Genomic DNA, 15,544 nt, shown 5'->3' on the forward strand with positions numbered 1-15,544 from the left:
AATTGTATGTGCATCCATTCATTTTCCACACATGGAAACGGGCTGTACAAAAGAGAAATGCCTTAGAGTTGAGGTATAGTGATGAAAGTAAATCTATTATGATGCCAATTAAAAACAAGAAGTATCTTTCAGATTATGGTAAGATCTTTTTCAGAAACATTCAGGAAGTGGTCTGGACACCTCACATAAAAATAAAAAGAGGAAACTGAGTCTGCTAACAAACTCAGGCTCTTTATTTCCATATCCACACTGCATTATTATGATCTATAGACAACTTTAAATTTAAATTTTAATAAGATAGTTTGAATGCACAAGTTAATAACAATTTAGACTTTTTAATTTATGGACTTAGTAGTCACCTAATAATTTGGGACAAAGAAAATAATGAATAATTTAATGTATTGCATGCTTTTCTTTATGGAACTTCTTGTAGCTGCAGAGATGAGATATCGTCCTGTCATTATTGTTCATGGACTTTTTGATGGGCCTAAACAATTCATCCAGATGGCAAATTTCATCAATCAGGTATGGAAAGATGTGATTTCACTAGATTTCAAACTTAGCCTACTCAATATTTAGTTTGATTTAGGCAAAATACTATTATATTCATACATATTAGGCAAGATATTATTATTTTCATACATAAAGTTAACTTTAAAGTAATACTTTAGAAACTGCTCAGAGCACTTCCTATTTAAGGCGTAAGTAATGCAGAGAATTATCAATTTCTACTCACTGTCATTGTAATGTATGTCTCAAAATCTGCATTAAAGCACACATTACTTCTCAGGTTATTTTTGAGATTACTTTTAAGATTACTTTTCCAGTGTGACAAGCTCAAATAACCTGCCCTTGGGTTCCTTTAAATAGTGTATGTATTTTATACACAGTATTTTATTTAGTGGGGCAATTTTAAACCAAAATCAAGGTGATCCTACTTAAATAGACTTTGTGTGTTGCTGGACTTTTGGAATATACACATACCCTTCAACCAGTTTTACATTTTAATATGTCTCTCCAGAATATTCTTTTAAACAATTTTTTTTCATTTAGCGTCATCATTTAATCCAATCATAGAAGATGTCCTGGAGAAGATTTTAAGGATGTGAACAGTCACCTGCTGCCACTTCTACATTTTAATCTTTCAGTTTTTAATGTAACTCTCAGACTTCTCTTTTTGTGCTTTGTTTCCTAGTCCCACCCTGGTACCATGGTGACCACAGTGGACTTGTATGATGATTTGGCCAGCCTAAAACCTTTGTGGGAGCAGGTTAAGGGCTTTGGAAAGGTTATCGAACCCATCATGCAGATGGCCCCAGATGGAATCCATCTCATTTGCTTCTCACAAGGTCAGCTGCCATTTAACGCTAACTCTCTCTCACATCCTGAGCTTAACCTTCTTGTCACAGAACATTTGACTTTGTGATGATCAGCATCATGATCTCTGATCTCTGTGCAGGTGGTTTGGTGTGCCGTGGTGTTCTTGCCACTTTTCCTAAACATAATATCCATTCTCTGATCCTCCTCTCATCACCGCTAGTTGGCCAGTATGGAGGTTAGTATAAGCATATTGCATTATGTACTGCATTATGTAGAAATTTCTATTCTTGTTTCACACATCGAATTTTCTTTGTTCTATAGACACATCTTATTTGGAAAATGTCTTCCCACATTGTATGAAGTCAAAGGTTTATCATCTGTGTTATAACCCATGGGGACAAAAGATCTCAATCTGCAACTATTGGAATGGTAAAAGGTTGGGCCTTTTCAGTTTCAATCATCATTTTAGAACACCCCAGGCAGCAGGATGCAGTGTCTCATTATCATTTTGCAACTCACCATGTCTGTCTTGTATGGTTTTGTGTGTGTGTGTGTGTGTGTGTGTGTGTGTGTGTGTGTGTTTAACATTTACACTTCTTTTGTTTTGAACTTGTTTTTGTTGTTATGATCATTTGATTTTATATAACATCATAGAAATGTTTATTTTCCACTAATGGGATCATGGATCATTTTCCACCCATTGTCACTGTTAATTCTTTAGATCCACACCAGAGAGCGAGGTACTTAACGAGCAGCAATTATCTTGCCCTTTTGAATGGCGAGAGAAAACATTCCAATTTATCAAGTGAGATCCCTCTGTGCAAAAAAAAAGCACTGCACCTTTCAAACTCATAGAAAAACACCTTGAAAACATACATATTTAGCAAGTAAACATTTACTTTACATTGTTTAGTATGGATAAAATATCATTGACACACTTTGCAACGTTATAGCCGAAACTATGTTCATCTTTCTCTTCCTCTTTTCTAGAATGGCGAGAAAGCTTTTTGCGCATTAAGAAATTGGTGTTGATTGGAGGACCAGATGATGGTGTTATCACACCCTGGCAGTCAAGGTATCAGTCTGGGTAGTTTGAGATAGTGGATTTTCAGAAATAAATAATCAATCCCCAAAATATTTGAACAGATGCTGCGGTGAAGGTTAAAGAACATGTTATCCTTAAAGATGAAACAAAACACACATTTAAAAAACATCAGTAGTGTTGCCCATGAAAGTGCTTGTTATAAATAAATATTTCAGTGAATACCTGGTCCTCTAGCTACCCTATTAAGAGTGAAGCTGGGCTGGGCCTCAGTAGACAGAATATGATAAATGACTCTTCCCCTTCAAAAATATTCAAAGGGTTGTGGTATTTTGAAGAGCACATTTGACACCATGAAAAGACTTCAGATGCATTTGGCTCACTGTGAGAAACTCATCACAAATGGTATTTCTATACCGTTTTTTTTCCTCTTGCCCAAACAGTTTCTTTGGATTCTATGACAGCAATGAAACAGTAGTCGAAATGAAACAACAAGAGGTGAGCTGTAGCACAACCTTATAAATGCACTCAAATCACACTTAATAATACACTCTAATCAAACTTAAAAATACACTTAAATCAAGCTTAATAATTCAATCTAATAAAATGTAATGCACTCAAATCAATTAAAAATGGATTGAAACAGTAGTTGAAATAAAGAAACAAGTGGTAAGATGGAGTACAAGCTTAATAAGGCACTCTAATCAAACTTAAAAATACACTTAAATCACACTTAATAATGCACTCTAATCAAACTTAAAAATACACTTAAATCAAGCTTAATAATTCAATCTAATAAAATGTAATGCACTCAAATCAATTAAAAATGGATTGAAACAGTAGTTGAAATAAAGAAACAAGTGGTAAGATGGAGTACAAGCTTAATAAGGCACTCTAATCAAACTTAAAAATGCACTCAAGTCAAACTTAATAATGCACTTAAATTGAAAAATGAATAATGCAATCAAATCACCTCAGCATTAGGTTCGTTTGGGCTGAGATATTCTCTGCTCTTTCTTCAGTGGTACCAAAATGATACGTTTGGCCTGAAGACAATGGACTCCAGTGGAGCCGTGGTCCGGTGTGCATTCTCTGGAGTCAGGCATGCCTTCTGGCACACAAACTTCACTGTGTACAAAAACTGCATAGAGCAATGGCTGACATAGGTGCCTAAAACAGTCACACACACACACACACACACACACACACACACACACACACACACACACACACACACACACACACACACACACATTCTCTGAAGGCATGTAGAATAAGATCTGAATAAACAAAATAAGCATTTGTAAGTTATACAGTTGAAAAGGTCCTTAAAAACTTGAAATGCTATGAAAACTTATACTGTATTGCAAAATGATATAGGGCGATTTTGGTGTAGAATTTTTATACAACTTCCCAGGAATTAAAGGAAAAAAATATTTAAACAAAAAATCTCTTTTTATTCAAATAGAGTGATTTAGTGTGTGTGTGTGTGTGTGTGTGTGTGTGTGTGTGTACCGTGATTATGTAATATCACGAATTAAGACCACACAGACAGAACAGAACACAGAAGCTTTTATGGTTGCTCGCCTATAGCTGCGTGGCAGCGTTATAACTCGGGCCTCCACACAACAGGTAGCCCGTAAACGATTACGTCAGCAAACCAGGTAGAGCGCTAAGGTTTTCGCTCCGGCTCGGGCGTGCTTGAGTTCCTGGTAGGTATTTTATGAATTTAAAGCGAAATGTAGCTTGTTACTTTGAGATTCTGAACGTTTACTGTACTTGTTATGCAGTCGAAGTTTATAAAGCTTAATTTTCCACGTTACGCTCTTCGCAGAGCGGATTACTAGCCTAAGGGTTTTCGCTTGTCGAGCACCGTCTCTAAAGATTTTAGCGTAGACAGTCGGTTTAGTTTTTCCATGTATTCAAGATCCCGTAAGTGAGTAAACGACCGCGCTGTCCACTTTGAGTGGGGAACTGCTGGGTTTGCTTTTGACTTTCTGAGATTTAGAATTCGTTTGGCGAAATGTGAAGTTTTTTTGTTTGTATATTTGTATATTTCATTCTCCATTCGAGGCTATGGCCAATCTTGCAGATTGTTAAAAATGTATATAAAATCCTAAGTGTTTTGAAAAATACGTACGTCAGGTTCCGAAAACAAAGCGGTCGCAGTTTGCACAAATAGCGACTTTGGTCCGGTTTTGCTGGCCGAGGACTACGTGTACATTCTGGCTCTGTAAACATGCTGCTGTTTGGGGAAAACGTGAGCTGTCATCTACGCTACAGACTTTTGTTAGACTCACACTAGATGTGATGCACACTCTAAAGGCATTTTTTTTTTTTTGCCTTTTGAATTAAACAAAGAATCTGCCTTCAACTCGTCTGAGTTATAAAACCAGGTAATATTATCTTCAAAGCAAGCCATGTTGGAGCTTGCAGTCTCGTAGCTGTAATCTAATAAATATTCATTCCACCACACAACCTTTAACTTCTATAGGCCCCAGGCGTCCTGTAGGATGGCTACTAGAAGCAAAGCTGAAGAATGTCGCATCTGTGGGGGCAATCTGCAAGGCAACCAACGCCGATGGCTTTTTGCCAGTCAGAGAAAAGGCAGTCAAATTCACACCCCAACAGAGTCTACTAACACACTGTCTCCTTGCCCCTTGTCTCCTGCCCAGAGCAGCCCATGGGGTATGAATGAATCCACCGCACATTTGCACCAACTTGATATCTTTTCATTTAACTGGGTTTGAAATGATCCAGAAGGCATGTCTGAATGAATCTAGGACTGTATCTTGCAGTACAGTGTTCTGAATATGTAGTAGTTTGTCCAAAACCTGTTAAAAATAATCTGTCTGTTTCTTTTAGGTAGCACTGTTTCTCTTGGTTCCTCGCATTTGCACTACAAAGCTCATACCTTGCCCACCCCTAATAAAGGAATGGACCTGCTCTCTGTACTGACACACATATTAGGGCAGGCTGTACCACGTGGGAAGGCAAGAGGGGAGTTTATATGTGGCAAGTGTGTGTCTGTACTAGAACGAGTGTTTAAGTTCGACACGGTTATCGCCAGAGTCCGAGTGCTCTCCAGTGAGAGGCTGCAGAAACTGACTAAGGAAAGGGATAGTCTAAGACGGTGGGTGAGAAGTATTTACAGACAGCACCACCCATTTGATCTGAGGGCCAGGCAGAGTTCCAGCGAGGAGGATGTGGAGCTGGGGGAAGGGGACAGGCACGGGGACCCAGGGGGAGCCTACAGAGAGATGTTGAGGGATAATATGGCACTCTCTGCATATGAGTGTTGGTCTGAAAAATCGGACTCATGTCCATATTTTAAGAGAACAGGTAAAAGATGCAGCAAGTTGAAAAACTGTGATTGTTGTGACTCTTTAAGGGTGTCTGACTCCGATTACGAGTCCGTATGCGGAGTTCCTCGTAACCTGCCGGGGCAAGCTCCCTCACCCTTAGGTTTATCAAGAGACAAGTCCCGGAGTATGCCCCTCCATTGGCCTAAAACTCCATCACTTGGTTCTAGTCCTGCCTCCTTATCTGGGTCCTGCCATTCATTGCAAGCCAAATCCCGCACACTCTCCACCCAATCGCTGGACTATCTGGATGGGCCCGATCCATTTGATTTCCCCGAGGAGCAGTCATTTGTCTTAGAGTCCATCCGTCGAGAGCTGAAGGGAATTGAGGGAAAGCCAATCAGGTCTCCAGCAGGAAGCCGCATCCCAGTTTTGGGCAGGGCACAAGGATGCACGGATGGTGTCACTGGATCAACTAAGAAAGGGCTAGTGCAAGTGCTGAAATTCAGAGAGGGGGCTGATCTGGAGGAGGATGAGGTGGGTGGAGAGATGGAGGATGTTCTGACTGAACTAAGAGATGAGTTTCTGCCACTGTGCCGAGAGGTGAGGAGACGTGTGTAGTTTTTGTTTGAATATATTCATTCAGGCAATTAGCATTAATGGCAGTTTAACAGACATCACAAGCAATTATTAAGGATGGCTTAAGAAACTATTTTGGCATATTACAATCTTGCAAAACATACAATGATTTCTGTGGCTAAAACCCTGTGTTTGGCCTTTTGTAGAACACTTTGTGACTTGTTTTAATATAATTCAGGTCACTACAGGCAGAGTGCACCTTGTGGTCAGGCAGCTACGGGAGCAATTGGATCAAGCAAAGGCTCGCATTAGGATCCTAGAGGAGGGGCTTCAGGAGGGTGACCAATCCAGTAATGCCAGTCCATCAGTGTCTTCACCCCCAGTGGTAAGGAATATGTAGTTAAACAGAAATACAGGCACCCATGTGACATTTCTCAGTTGGTTTGTCCTTCAGGCTGTTTCCACAGTTCTTATGTCTTGGAGACGAACTGAAAAATTGTTGCATTTGTATGGATTAAGTGTCAGGGTAATGCTGTTACATTGCAGATAGTAAAATGTTACATTTGTAGGCTAATTGTTATTCATCTATATAATATTATAATTTAAAGGATATGCAACTGCTGCATACCAATAAGTTGTTGTAATTTAGTACCTGGTACTTTAAGACAAGACATCCCTACTAATAGAGTGAGCACTTTTTAAATCACAGGAACTCCTAAGTGTGGTGGTTGACTGGAAAATACTTGAACTGTTTGTACATAGACCCTGGTTAAACCAACTCGGTGTCACTGCAGTAATGTTCTTACACAAGTAGCGTGTTAGGAAAGGCAAATGGTGTGTTTTTATTTCAAAGGGTGTGTTGCTTTGTCATGATGATTTTCACAAATGCATCTCCACACCCACACACTTGCATGCATACACACACATGCACATGCCTCCCTCTTCTTGGAATCTTACCCAACAGGAGGAGTTTGCCCTGGGCTTTGGCTGATTTTTTTTTTTTAAGCATATCATTAACTAGCAGCTCAGCTGCTAAGGTGCATATAGACTCCTGCTTTCTGGCCCATCTGGGTTACAGTGTCCTGAAAGCTTATCTGAAACTATACATTTGTGTAGCTGTGTGTGTGTGTGTGTGTGGGGGGGGGTTGTTGTTGTATTTTAGATTTGTTCTTGAATCTGTTCACATAATTGGGATGCACTTATTTGCAATACATTCTTAAGAATCTTTAAGGCAGGAGAATGACCTCCATTGTCCTTTCTAATATGGCTGTATGAGGGCAAATAACTGCTGTGTGTCTGTGTGTCTATATCTTTGTTGTTGTATTGCAGTATCTACCCAGCAACTCCCAGAGTGAGAGTGAACTCATTCACCACCTTAGCCAGTCACTGCAAAGCAGAGAAAAGGTCATTCAGGTCAGCTTTAGCAGTACAGCAATTGGTTTGCTGATTGCAAGTATGTCTGAGGCCTTGCAACAGGCAACAAGCTGACTGACTTTGAGTTGCATCCTTCCTCAGGAATGTGTGACTCTGATCCGAAAGCTGTGTGTTGAGGTGGGAGCTGGCATACAGGACACCGATAAACTCATCAAGATGACACTGGGTCAGAGCAACATGCTCTCAGAGCGGGAGGTGAGGCACTGGGTCAGTTGGCCCACTAGGGGGTGCAGTTCACAGCACTGTGGCGCACCAAAGCCTGCTACACACCACCAATACTTTCAAAAAAGTGAACAAACTGGATTCTTTTAAAAGGCCTTGCCAGAATGTAATGTTTTACTGTACAGGAGTGTGACTGTTCTTCATAAACCATTAAAAGATGCAAACAATATATAAAACGTTAATCCTGACTGAAAGAACAGCCTTTTCATGGTACTGTAAATACACTGTGTATAATTGTGTGTGTGTGTGTGTGGGGGGGGGGTTCTCAGAGTGTGCTGGAGGCCCAGGTGTCTGACCTTAGAGAGAGCGAATGCAGTGTGCAGAAAGAGCTGGAGAGCCTCCGACAGGCAGGCAGGCAGCGGGAGAGAGACCTCATCACACTCAACAGTGTACTCCAGAGTAACCAGGATGTCATAAATGTAAGGCAAACACACACAGGCTCTCTGTTTATTTGCCAGTATGCCTTGCCTTGATGTTTACTGATGAATGTCTCACTTCTGAGCTTTTACACTGGGCTTTTATGAAATTGTTAGTGTTCAGTTCAAAACCTTCAATACTGTGCTTTTGGATTGTCTCACACTTTAGGATTTAACTACAGCCTAGTAAAATCCTATTTTGTTTGTAGTGAAAATGATCATAGCTTTTATAACTTGCTGCTCTGGTCAAACAGTGTGACCTTTTCAGTGTTGTGTTCTCTTCTTTTCTTCTCAGCATTTGTGGGTGGAGCTGGCTGAGCGGATGCGATCACTGGAAGATGTGCAGAAACAGAGGGTGGTGTGGAAAGCGCGAGAGACTGCCTTGCAAGGAGTGCTACAGGAAAAGGAGAATGTAATCTCCCGTCTGCAGGAGGCGCTTGAGAGCTCCCACAATAATGTTCAGGTTGAGAATGGATTCCCTTTCTCCCCCCCCCCATCCTGTTCTACTCTGCTTAATTTCTTTTCCCTTTTTTGGCAAATTCTCATAAGTTTGTTCTTGTGAAACCTAATGGCTAATGCCATAATCTACAGAAATACTGCAATCTGTTAAAAAACACTGTTAAATATTGATGCTTGCACACAGGCCCTCTCAGATTCACTGATTGGTCGGGGGCTGTCAGGAAGTGGAGCCGAGGCTGCCCTGGCCAATCAGGTACGAGAGCAGGAGTCCCTGCTTGCAGCTTGCCTGAAGGATTGGGAAGATCAAAGTGTCATTATGGGACAGGAAATATCCCAGCTTTCTACAGCTTTAAAAGACGCAGAGGTTGTAATCGAGGTAAGATGACACAACTTCCTTGCTGCTTTCTCAACCATTTTCTCATCGGTATTATGGTGTGCATAGTTTTCCTGTGCACATCAGTGGTCAGAGGGCAATCATTTGTTTCAGTATTGGTTATATTTACTGGCCATGCAAAGCCTTAACATAATATATTTAGCAGAAATATTATGCTCTGCAGTACAAGCCATTGTAAAATAATTTTCACTAGTATTTTCTGCATTATTCTTCCATTTTAATGGCATGTTAAAAGAAAATGCATAAATCTTAAAAGTATTTGACATCTCATAGTTTCTGCTCTGAGATTTGCTGGTTGGTTGGTTGGTTGCCAGGGCCAAAGGCAAAGTCACAAACGAGCCATGGAGGAAGTCTCAGTGCAGCTGAGAGATGCGCGTGGGGAGCTGAGGGAGGCAGTCAAAGCACACAAACAGGCGGAACATGCATGGCACACTGAGAAGGTGGAGTTGGACCTGGAAGAGGCCAGGATGAGGGAGAGTTTGCAGAAGAGGGATAAGATCATAGAGGTACGTGTGCTTGCTGTTCCTCTCGCATCACACAATAGATGACCCTTCCACACTTCAATTTGTGACTGTCTTTGATTACTTCACAACATGTCCCCTTTTATGAAGAAATCAGAACATCCTCCTTGGCATTCTTATGTCTTTCTTGATTAGACTGTAGCAGTGTGGTAATCTAGGGTTGTGTTCATTTTTTTTTTTTTTTTTTAAACCAGCAAGTCCTCTTGGATGCGGAGAAGCGTGATGGAGTGCTAATAGAACTGCACCAAAACATCTCCAGTAAGATTGAACCCAGAGTTGCCCTCAAACACACATTGTAAGTGTGTTTGTCTGTGGGTGTGCATGTGTACAAGAGAGAAATTGACAAATATGCACTTTAATATGACTAATGAATGTTATATTTATAATGGGTTGGTTCCATAATTTGAAACACTGAAATTTAATCCCAAAGAGTGATAATTCTCTCATTGTATCATCTGCATGGCTGCTAATCTCAGCAATCATCTCGGTGTCTTCAGGATAGAATCTTGTCCATCACTGCTGTATGCTGCCAGCTGAAACTGTCAAATGTGTTTCGGCTAATACTCTTTGCAGGAATGGTGTTTTTCTTGTCTTGTTGTATTTTTCTTTTCCCCCTTTTTTCAGTGCCTCCTTGAATCACCCAAATGTCTTTCCAAGACCTCAAGGTCATTCTGTATTTATTATTAGTTTGGTGTTATGTCATCTCAGGTTTTATACTGGTTTTGTTGGTGTTTTCTTTCTTGGGTTCTGCTACATTTATATATGTCCTCATTTTGTGTGTAAACAATTACATTTCCTCCAGGCCTTGGAGAGAGAGAGAGTTTATCTATGGTTTTCAAAAATGGCATTTTTTTATTGCTTCTATAATGATTCTGTTGGGTATATTATTTGTGTTTTTTAATCTAATAGATTTTATTCTCGTGGAATGTAAGAGTATGGGTATTTTCTTAGACTGATATTTATAAAGGAGTACAACTAAAATTCACTTGACGATCTCTCTGGCTGTGCCTACCTGTAATTTAACAGGTTACTTTTATTTCACGAGAGAGTGTTTTTTCTGACCAACTTTCTGCTGTTCTTGGTAACAATAAACAATTTACTGACGATGCCAAAACAAAACGTGTCTTCCTTAATATATTTAAATTCCATACCGGAAAAAAAAAGCTTGCGACGTGAGCTTTGTTCGCTCCCGGGGAGCGTGTCACGTTTAACCGTAACGTGATCTCTGCTGATTGCAACTCAGACGTTGACAGCTAACTCTGTTCAGTTCTGGGTCGCACGGTCTCGTATTCCATACAATCACAGCCTGGTGCGCATTTCTAGTTACTGTCGCGTTGGAAACTGCTCAGCCCTTTTAACTTCGCAGAGTGGTGTCGCTTACTGACAACCAACCGACTGTCCTGTTGAACGCAATTGTGTAGAATCTAGCGATCTTGATGTAAACCGTGTTTTGAATATCTCTGCGCTCATGAGCAGCCTTGTTCCATCGACTCCATGTGCTTCAGTGACCGTCGGGCCTCAAAAGCGGCGAGATGAGACGCTGCTCTTGATTCAGCGCGCTGAGCGTTTGGTGCGCCAGTCCTCTATGGGAACGCTTCATTCCGCTGTTCGATATCGAATACCTTTTTCCTCCAGGCTCCCTGATTTACTGTTGCATGGCGTTAATGACAATGTGCAAAAGGAGTGTCGTGATGACAGCGAGGAAATTAAAGTTCGACCTAAATCCACGGGGATTTTGGTAAAGTATCTAATGTTATCATATCAATTCCGTAGCCAATCCAGTGCGTTTTAATCAGTGTTGTTATTTTTTCATCCAAGTTGAATTCTCTGGGCGTGAACGTACCGTTTCCACCGCCAGCCCTGCGCGACCAAAGCGCGCAGGCCTGCGTTGGCTTGGCCTGGGAATACATGCGCGGCGTTCGGGAAGTGGAGGGGCATTTGCGAAGGCAAGCGGGCAGGGTCACCCAGGAGGCTACTAAGATAGAACATCAGAGAGAGCAGCTGGAGAAACTGCTTCGGAGCTTCAGAAGGGCTGTACGTGTTAATCAGCAGAGCACAGATGGGAGGACTTTAAGACCCACCGCCAACGAGGCAGTGAGTGAAGTGGAATGCTCTTCCATAATTTATATTCATTATTTATCATTTTTAGTGTCCTTACCTTCTTTTCAAGAAGGTCAAATTGCTCAAATTGGTGCAAATGAAGGGCTTTGTCATATGACAAATGCATATTCCCCCCTACACACACAAAAATGCATATTTTTGTTAAAGAGGAAAGATGGAGCAGATGTTCTGCTCAGCCACGAGAGAAAATGCTTAAACGAGCTAAAACGGACCCTGGAAGCCATGTTGAGAAATACTTTAACTCAGCAGCAGGTAATAATCCAAAGTACATCATTATATGCAAAAAGAGTACTTAAAGTGGTTTGGAACTTTTTTTATATTATGGATTGAAGTACCAGGATTGACAAGCAAACCATCACACTGACTCGGTTATATTTATATGACACTATGCATATGTCAAGGTTTGTCAGTTAAGACAAGTAGACGCAAGCTGGCATTTGTCTGTGTTTTGTTAAAGGCCCTAGCTGTGAGCAGCAGGCAGCTCTCCAGATGTGCCTTTGAAAGGGCCAGGGTAATAGAGCTGCTACCCCATCACGGATCACCCTCAGCAGCTGTGCATCTCTCCCCCTCTCCCTTATCTGTGCAACCTGACCCTTCTGGTCCATTTACTGCAGGTACTTACACTGCCGTTCTCATGTGACAATCTCGGCCTCATTTTGGTGTTTCTGTCTTTCACAAATGGGAAGGTGTGAAAATAATCTCCAGTAAATTGGGGATTACTAACACACTTGTACTAAAAGCTGCTATACTGTGTGGAAATGTTCAATTGCTGATAACGGCGCACCAACATATTTTTTCTGCCCATACATTTTTGTGATTGCAGTCAGAGTGCAAATTTAGGATGTTTATCTTACTTGTTTAAAAATGCTTAGAGCAGCTTTAATGTCCTGTTGGTAAACAACTTTTTCTCATGTTTGTTCCCCCCTTCCCCAACACACACACACACACGCAGAGTGTAAAGAGGCACTGGAGTCATCATCAGCTGTGGTGCATAAATCACAGCAACTTCGAGAGAGTGTGAAACAGCTCATGAGTGATGCCATCATTAAACAGACAACCCTACATCACTCAGTCAATGAGGGATTATTGAAGAAAATTTCTGAATCAGTCAGTTTGCAGGTAAGATGAGAATCAGGTTTTAGTAAACAATATTTTAGATTTAGAACATTTTCCTAAGAAAATTACCAAGTACATAGTAGACATCGGTGGAATCATCTTTACAGTACGTCTTTATTTTAAAGAAAATAAGTGTCACCTACACTTGTAATTTCATATGCGTAATATGTCATGCTTTTCTGTTTTGTCAGAATCAGCTAGCTCTGAGCTCTGCAGCTACTAAGCAGGCCATCTACCATAAGCAGAGGCAGCTGAAGTGTGCCAGCTACAGCCAGGGCAGAGTTTTGGTATGCATTGGTATCCTTAACCAATGTCTGCTGTCTTTGAACTTAGTAAAACTTCACAAACAAAATTGTACAGAATTATTAATTAGAATTAGTAATCAGAATTAGTAATTGGGGTAGATGTGAGGTACAATATCTTGCTCATTTCTACACAATAAATTTAAGTGTGGCATCTGAAAATAGTTTCCAACATGAGAAAGGGGTGAATGAATATTCATGAAAAGGTATAGGATAAAAGCAGTGTAAAATTATCAGATGTCTTTAAACATTTTAATTTCTCATATCTGGGATGATTTTTACCAAGCAATCTAAAACTACTTTCACAATCCCATATGTAATCCATGCTGTAATATTAATGAAGTGTTCCAACAAGGAGAAACGGCATTAACTTGTGTACTGTCCTTTTCTGCTGTAGGGTCCAGTTTCCAAGGTTGACTTGTTCTGCAGAGAGAGGCTAGACAGGCCTGTTGCACAGGTATATGGGAGACACCAAAGTTCCCAGCTGGCAGAGTGCAGACTCTTAACACAGGTAGTGGAATTTGCCATTAAAATGCTCACTATTATAATATCTACATCATAGGCAAATATATCAGTTATGAATGTAATTATGATGGTTAGCTATTATCATCAGTTAAATGCTGTAGCAGATGATTTGTTTTAAAGTCGTTTTGCTCAGGATCTAAATTTTCACATAAATTTGAAATTCTTGGGTGGCTTTGCATAGTGTAAAATGTGTAAATATGTGCTATTTAGTTTAGGTACGCATAAACATTCATATTCTCCAACATAAGCTTTAAAATAGAAACGTTTATGTTTCTGAGACTGTGCAGTGGTAGTGTTTGCACATTATGTTTGCCTTTCAGGGCAGTGCTATGCTGAAACAGCGCCTGGAGTCTGCAGAGAGGGAAATGAATGTGCTGCAGGCTTCATGCAAGCGTTTAGTGGACGACACATGTGTGAAAAGGACTGCGGTGGCAGTAGACTCTGCCGTGGTCCGGCTTCGCAGGAGACATGTGCTCCCAGTGTTGGACCAAGTGGCAAACCCTTAAACGGATCCCAAGAGTAGAAGGCCATGCATGTGTCAGCACAGTCATTTTCATGCTCCTTATTTTTACCTGCAATCATATGAAGCACTGAATAATTTGTAATGTGCGTGAGTGTGGTTCAGAAGCTTTTTCTAATGGGCAGAAATAGACTACTATAAACTACTATGTGCGATTTTAAGTTTCAAACATCTGAAATTGGTTCTATAAATAATCATTCCATGTTTACAAATATTTACTTTGTCAATTACCTCAATTATTTAATATATTTACATACCATTCAGTATAAAACCAATGTTACACATCTACAATTATTCTTTTATTAGTAGTAATTAGTATTAGTAATTATTAGTAAAAAATATTAGTAATTAGTATTAGTAATTATTAGTAAAAAAACAAACAAAAAACCCCAATAAGAACTTCTTAATAACTCCCATAAAATACCTATACCATACCCAAATAGCTTCAGTTCTTTATTACTGGTTTACTGTTGTAACCTTCACATGGATGTCTGGGTCAAGGTAAAGGAACATAAATAAAATTAATGAAAGCTAATATTGAAGGTATAAGTAGCACAGTAGTATTATTGGTTGAGGGGTTGTAGAATGTTTCTGAGTGAATCAGTACATTTTAAGGTTTTTAAAAATGGAAAGCATTTTATATAGGTTGTGTACAACAAAAGTATCTTAACTGATACAATAATCACTAATAATCTCTAAAAAAAAAAAAAAAACATGACGGAAAGCTTTCTAAAATCAATTGGGTAATTGGTGTTTAGAAGTGATGGCATAGAGGGCATCACCCAAATGAGTTGTCAGACCAGTGTTCACTGGTTACAAAAAGGAAAGTGAATATTAGAAGTATCTAAACAGGGCAGAGAGCAGCAGGTGCCCTCTAAGACTGACTGAAGTAAGCTAAGCCTTCCTAATATTAGGACAACATAAGGAATTGCACTAAGGACTACAGGGTATTCTTTTGTGGTAACTGCAAAGGAATACTTTTGGTGTCCTCATGGAGCTTATGTTAAATGTATATTTTCCTTGTAGCATGGAAAAGAAGAGTTAAGGATTCTGTGCAAATTTTAAATAGATAAGGAGCAAGCTCTTTTAATCTTTTAAAATAAAATTCATAATTCAACTGACATTTGTCCAGCTTAGTTTATCAATTGCATCTGTTATTTCTTTAAGATGGATAGAAGTCTCACACAACTATTTTTTTATATATATCTATATATATATATATATATATATATAATTTTTTTAAAATAATTTTGACCTTCATTTCTAAGAGT

At 39.8% G+C, this 15,544-nt stretch overlaps 3 protein-coding genes across 4 annotated transcripts; all 3 read left to right on the top strand.

Annotated features, from left to right (window-relative positions):
- The first annotated feature begins 242 nt into the window (after nucleotides 1-242).
- On the top strand, nucleotides 243-3,773 carry ppt2a.2 (palmitoyl-protein thioesterase 2a, tandem duplicate 2). The gene is made up of 8 exons (XM_027024475.3): nucleotides 243-525; nucleotides 1,196-1,349; nucleotides 1,460-1,555; nucleotides 1,642-1,749; nucleotides 2,042-2,125; nucleotides 2,311-2,395; nucleotides 2,806-2,860; nucleotides 3,385-3,773. The coding sequence occupies exons 1-8, from the start codon at nucleotides 385-387 to the stop codon at nucleotides 3,526-3,528; spliced, it is 867 nt and encodes a 288-aa protein (XP_026880276.2). The 5' UTR covers nucleotides 243-384; the 3' UTR covers nucleotides 3,529-3,773.
- A 152-nt stretch (nucleotides 3,774-3,925) lies between these two features.
- On the top strand, nucleotides 3,926-10,801 carry si:ch73-95l15.5 (uncharacterized). 2 transcript variants are annotated; one of them, XM_027024465.3, is made up of 12 exons: nucleotides 3,926-4,074; nucleotides 4,724-4,758; nucleotides 4,857-5,050; nucleotides 5,228-6,267; nucleotides 6,482-6,628; nucleotides 7,573-7,656; nucleotides 7,759-7,872; nucleotides 8,169-8,318; nucleotides 8,611-8,778; nucleotides 8,959-9,150; nucleotides 9,483-9,674; nucleotides 9,884-10,801. In XM_027024465.3, exons 3-12 carry the CDS (start codon nucleotides 4,876-4,878, stop codon nucleotides 9,986-9,988), a joined length of 2,367 nt encoding a protein of 788 aa, XP_026880266.2. In that variant the 5' UTR covers nucleotides 3,926-4,074; nucleotides 4,724-4,758; nucleotides 4,857-4,875; the 3' UTR covers nucleotides 9,989-10,801. The 2 variants fall into 2 exon arrangements, with proteins under 2 accessions (XP_026880266.2, XP_026880265.2); XM_027024464.3 differs by lacking the exon at nucleotides 4,724-4,758.
- A 177-nt stretch (nucleotides 10,802-10,978) lies between these two features.
- On the top strand, nucleotides 10,979-15,457 carry tektl1 (tektin like 1). Its single transcript, XM_027024486.3, has 8 exons — nucleotides 10,979-11,427; nucleotides 11,508-11,783; nucleotides 11,958-12,062; nucleotides 12,268-12,424; nucleotides 12,763-12,929; nucleotides 13,118-13,213; nucleotides 13,626-13,739; nucleotides 14,074-15,457. The coding sequence occupies exons 1-8, from the start codon at nucleotides 11,158-11,160 to the stop codon at nucleotides 14,257-14,259; spliced, it is 1,371 nt and encodes a 456-aa protein (XP_026880287.2). The 5' UTR covers nucleotides 10,979-11,157; the 3' UTR covers nucleotides 14,260-15,457.
- The last annotated feature ends 87 nt before the right edge of the window (nucleotides 15,458-15,544 follow it).

Source organism: Electrophorus electricus, chromosome 17 (assembly GCF_041902795.1).
Source record: "Electrophorus electricus isolate QZ-2024a chromosome 17, ASM4190279v1, whole genome shotgun sequence".
NCBI classification, from domain to species: domain Eukaryota; kingdom Metazoa; phylum Chordata; class Actinopteri; order Gymnotiformes; family Gymnotidae; genus Electrophorus; species Electrophorus electricus.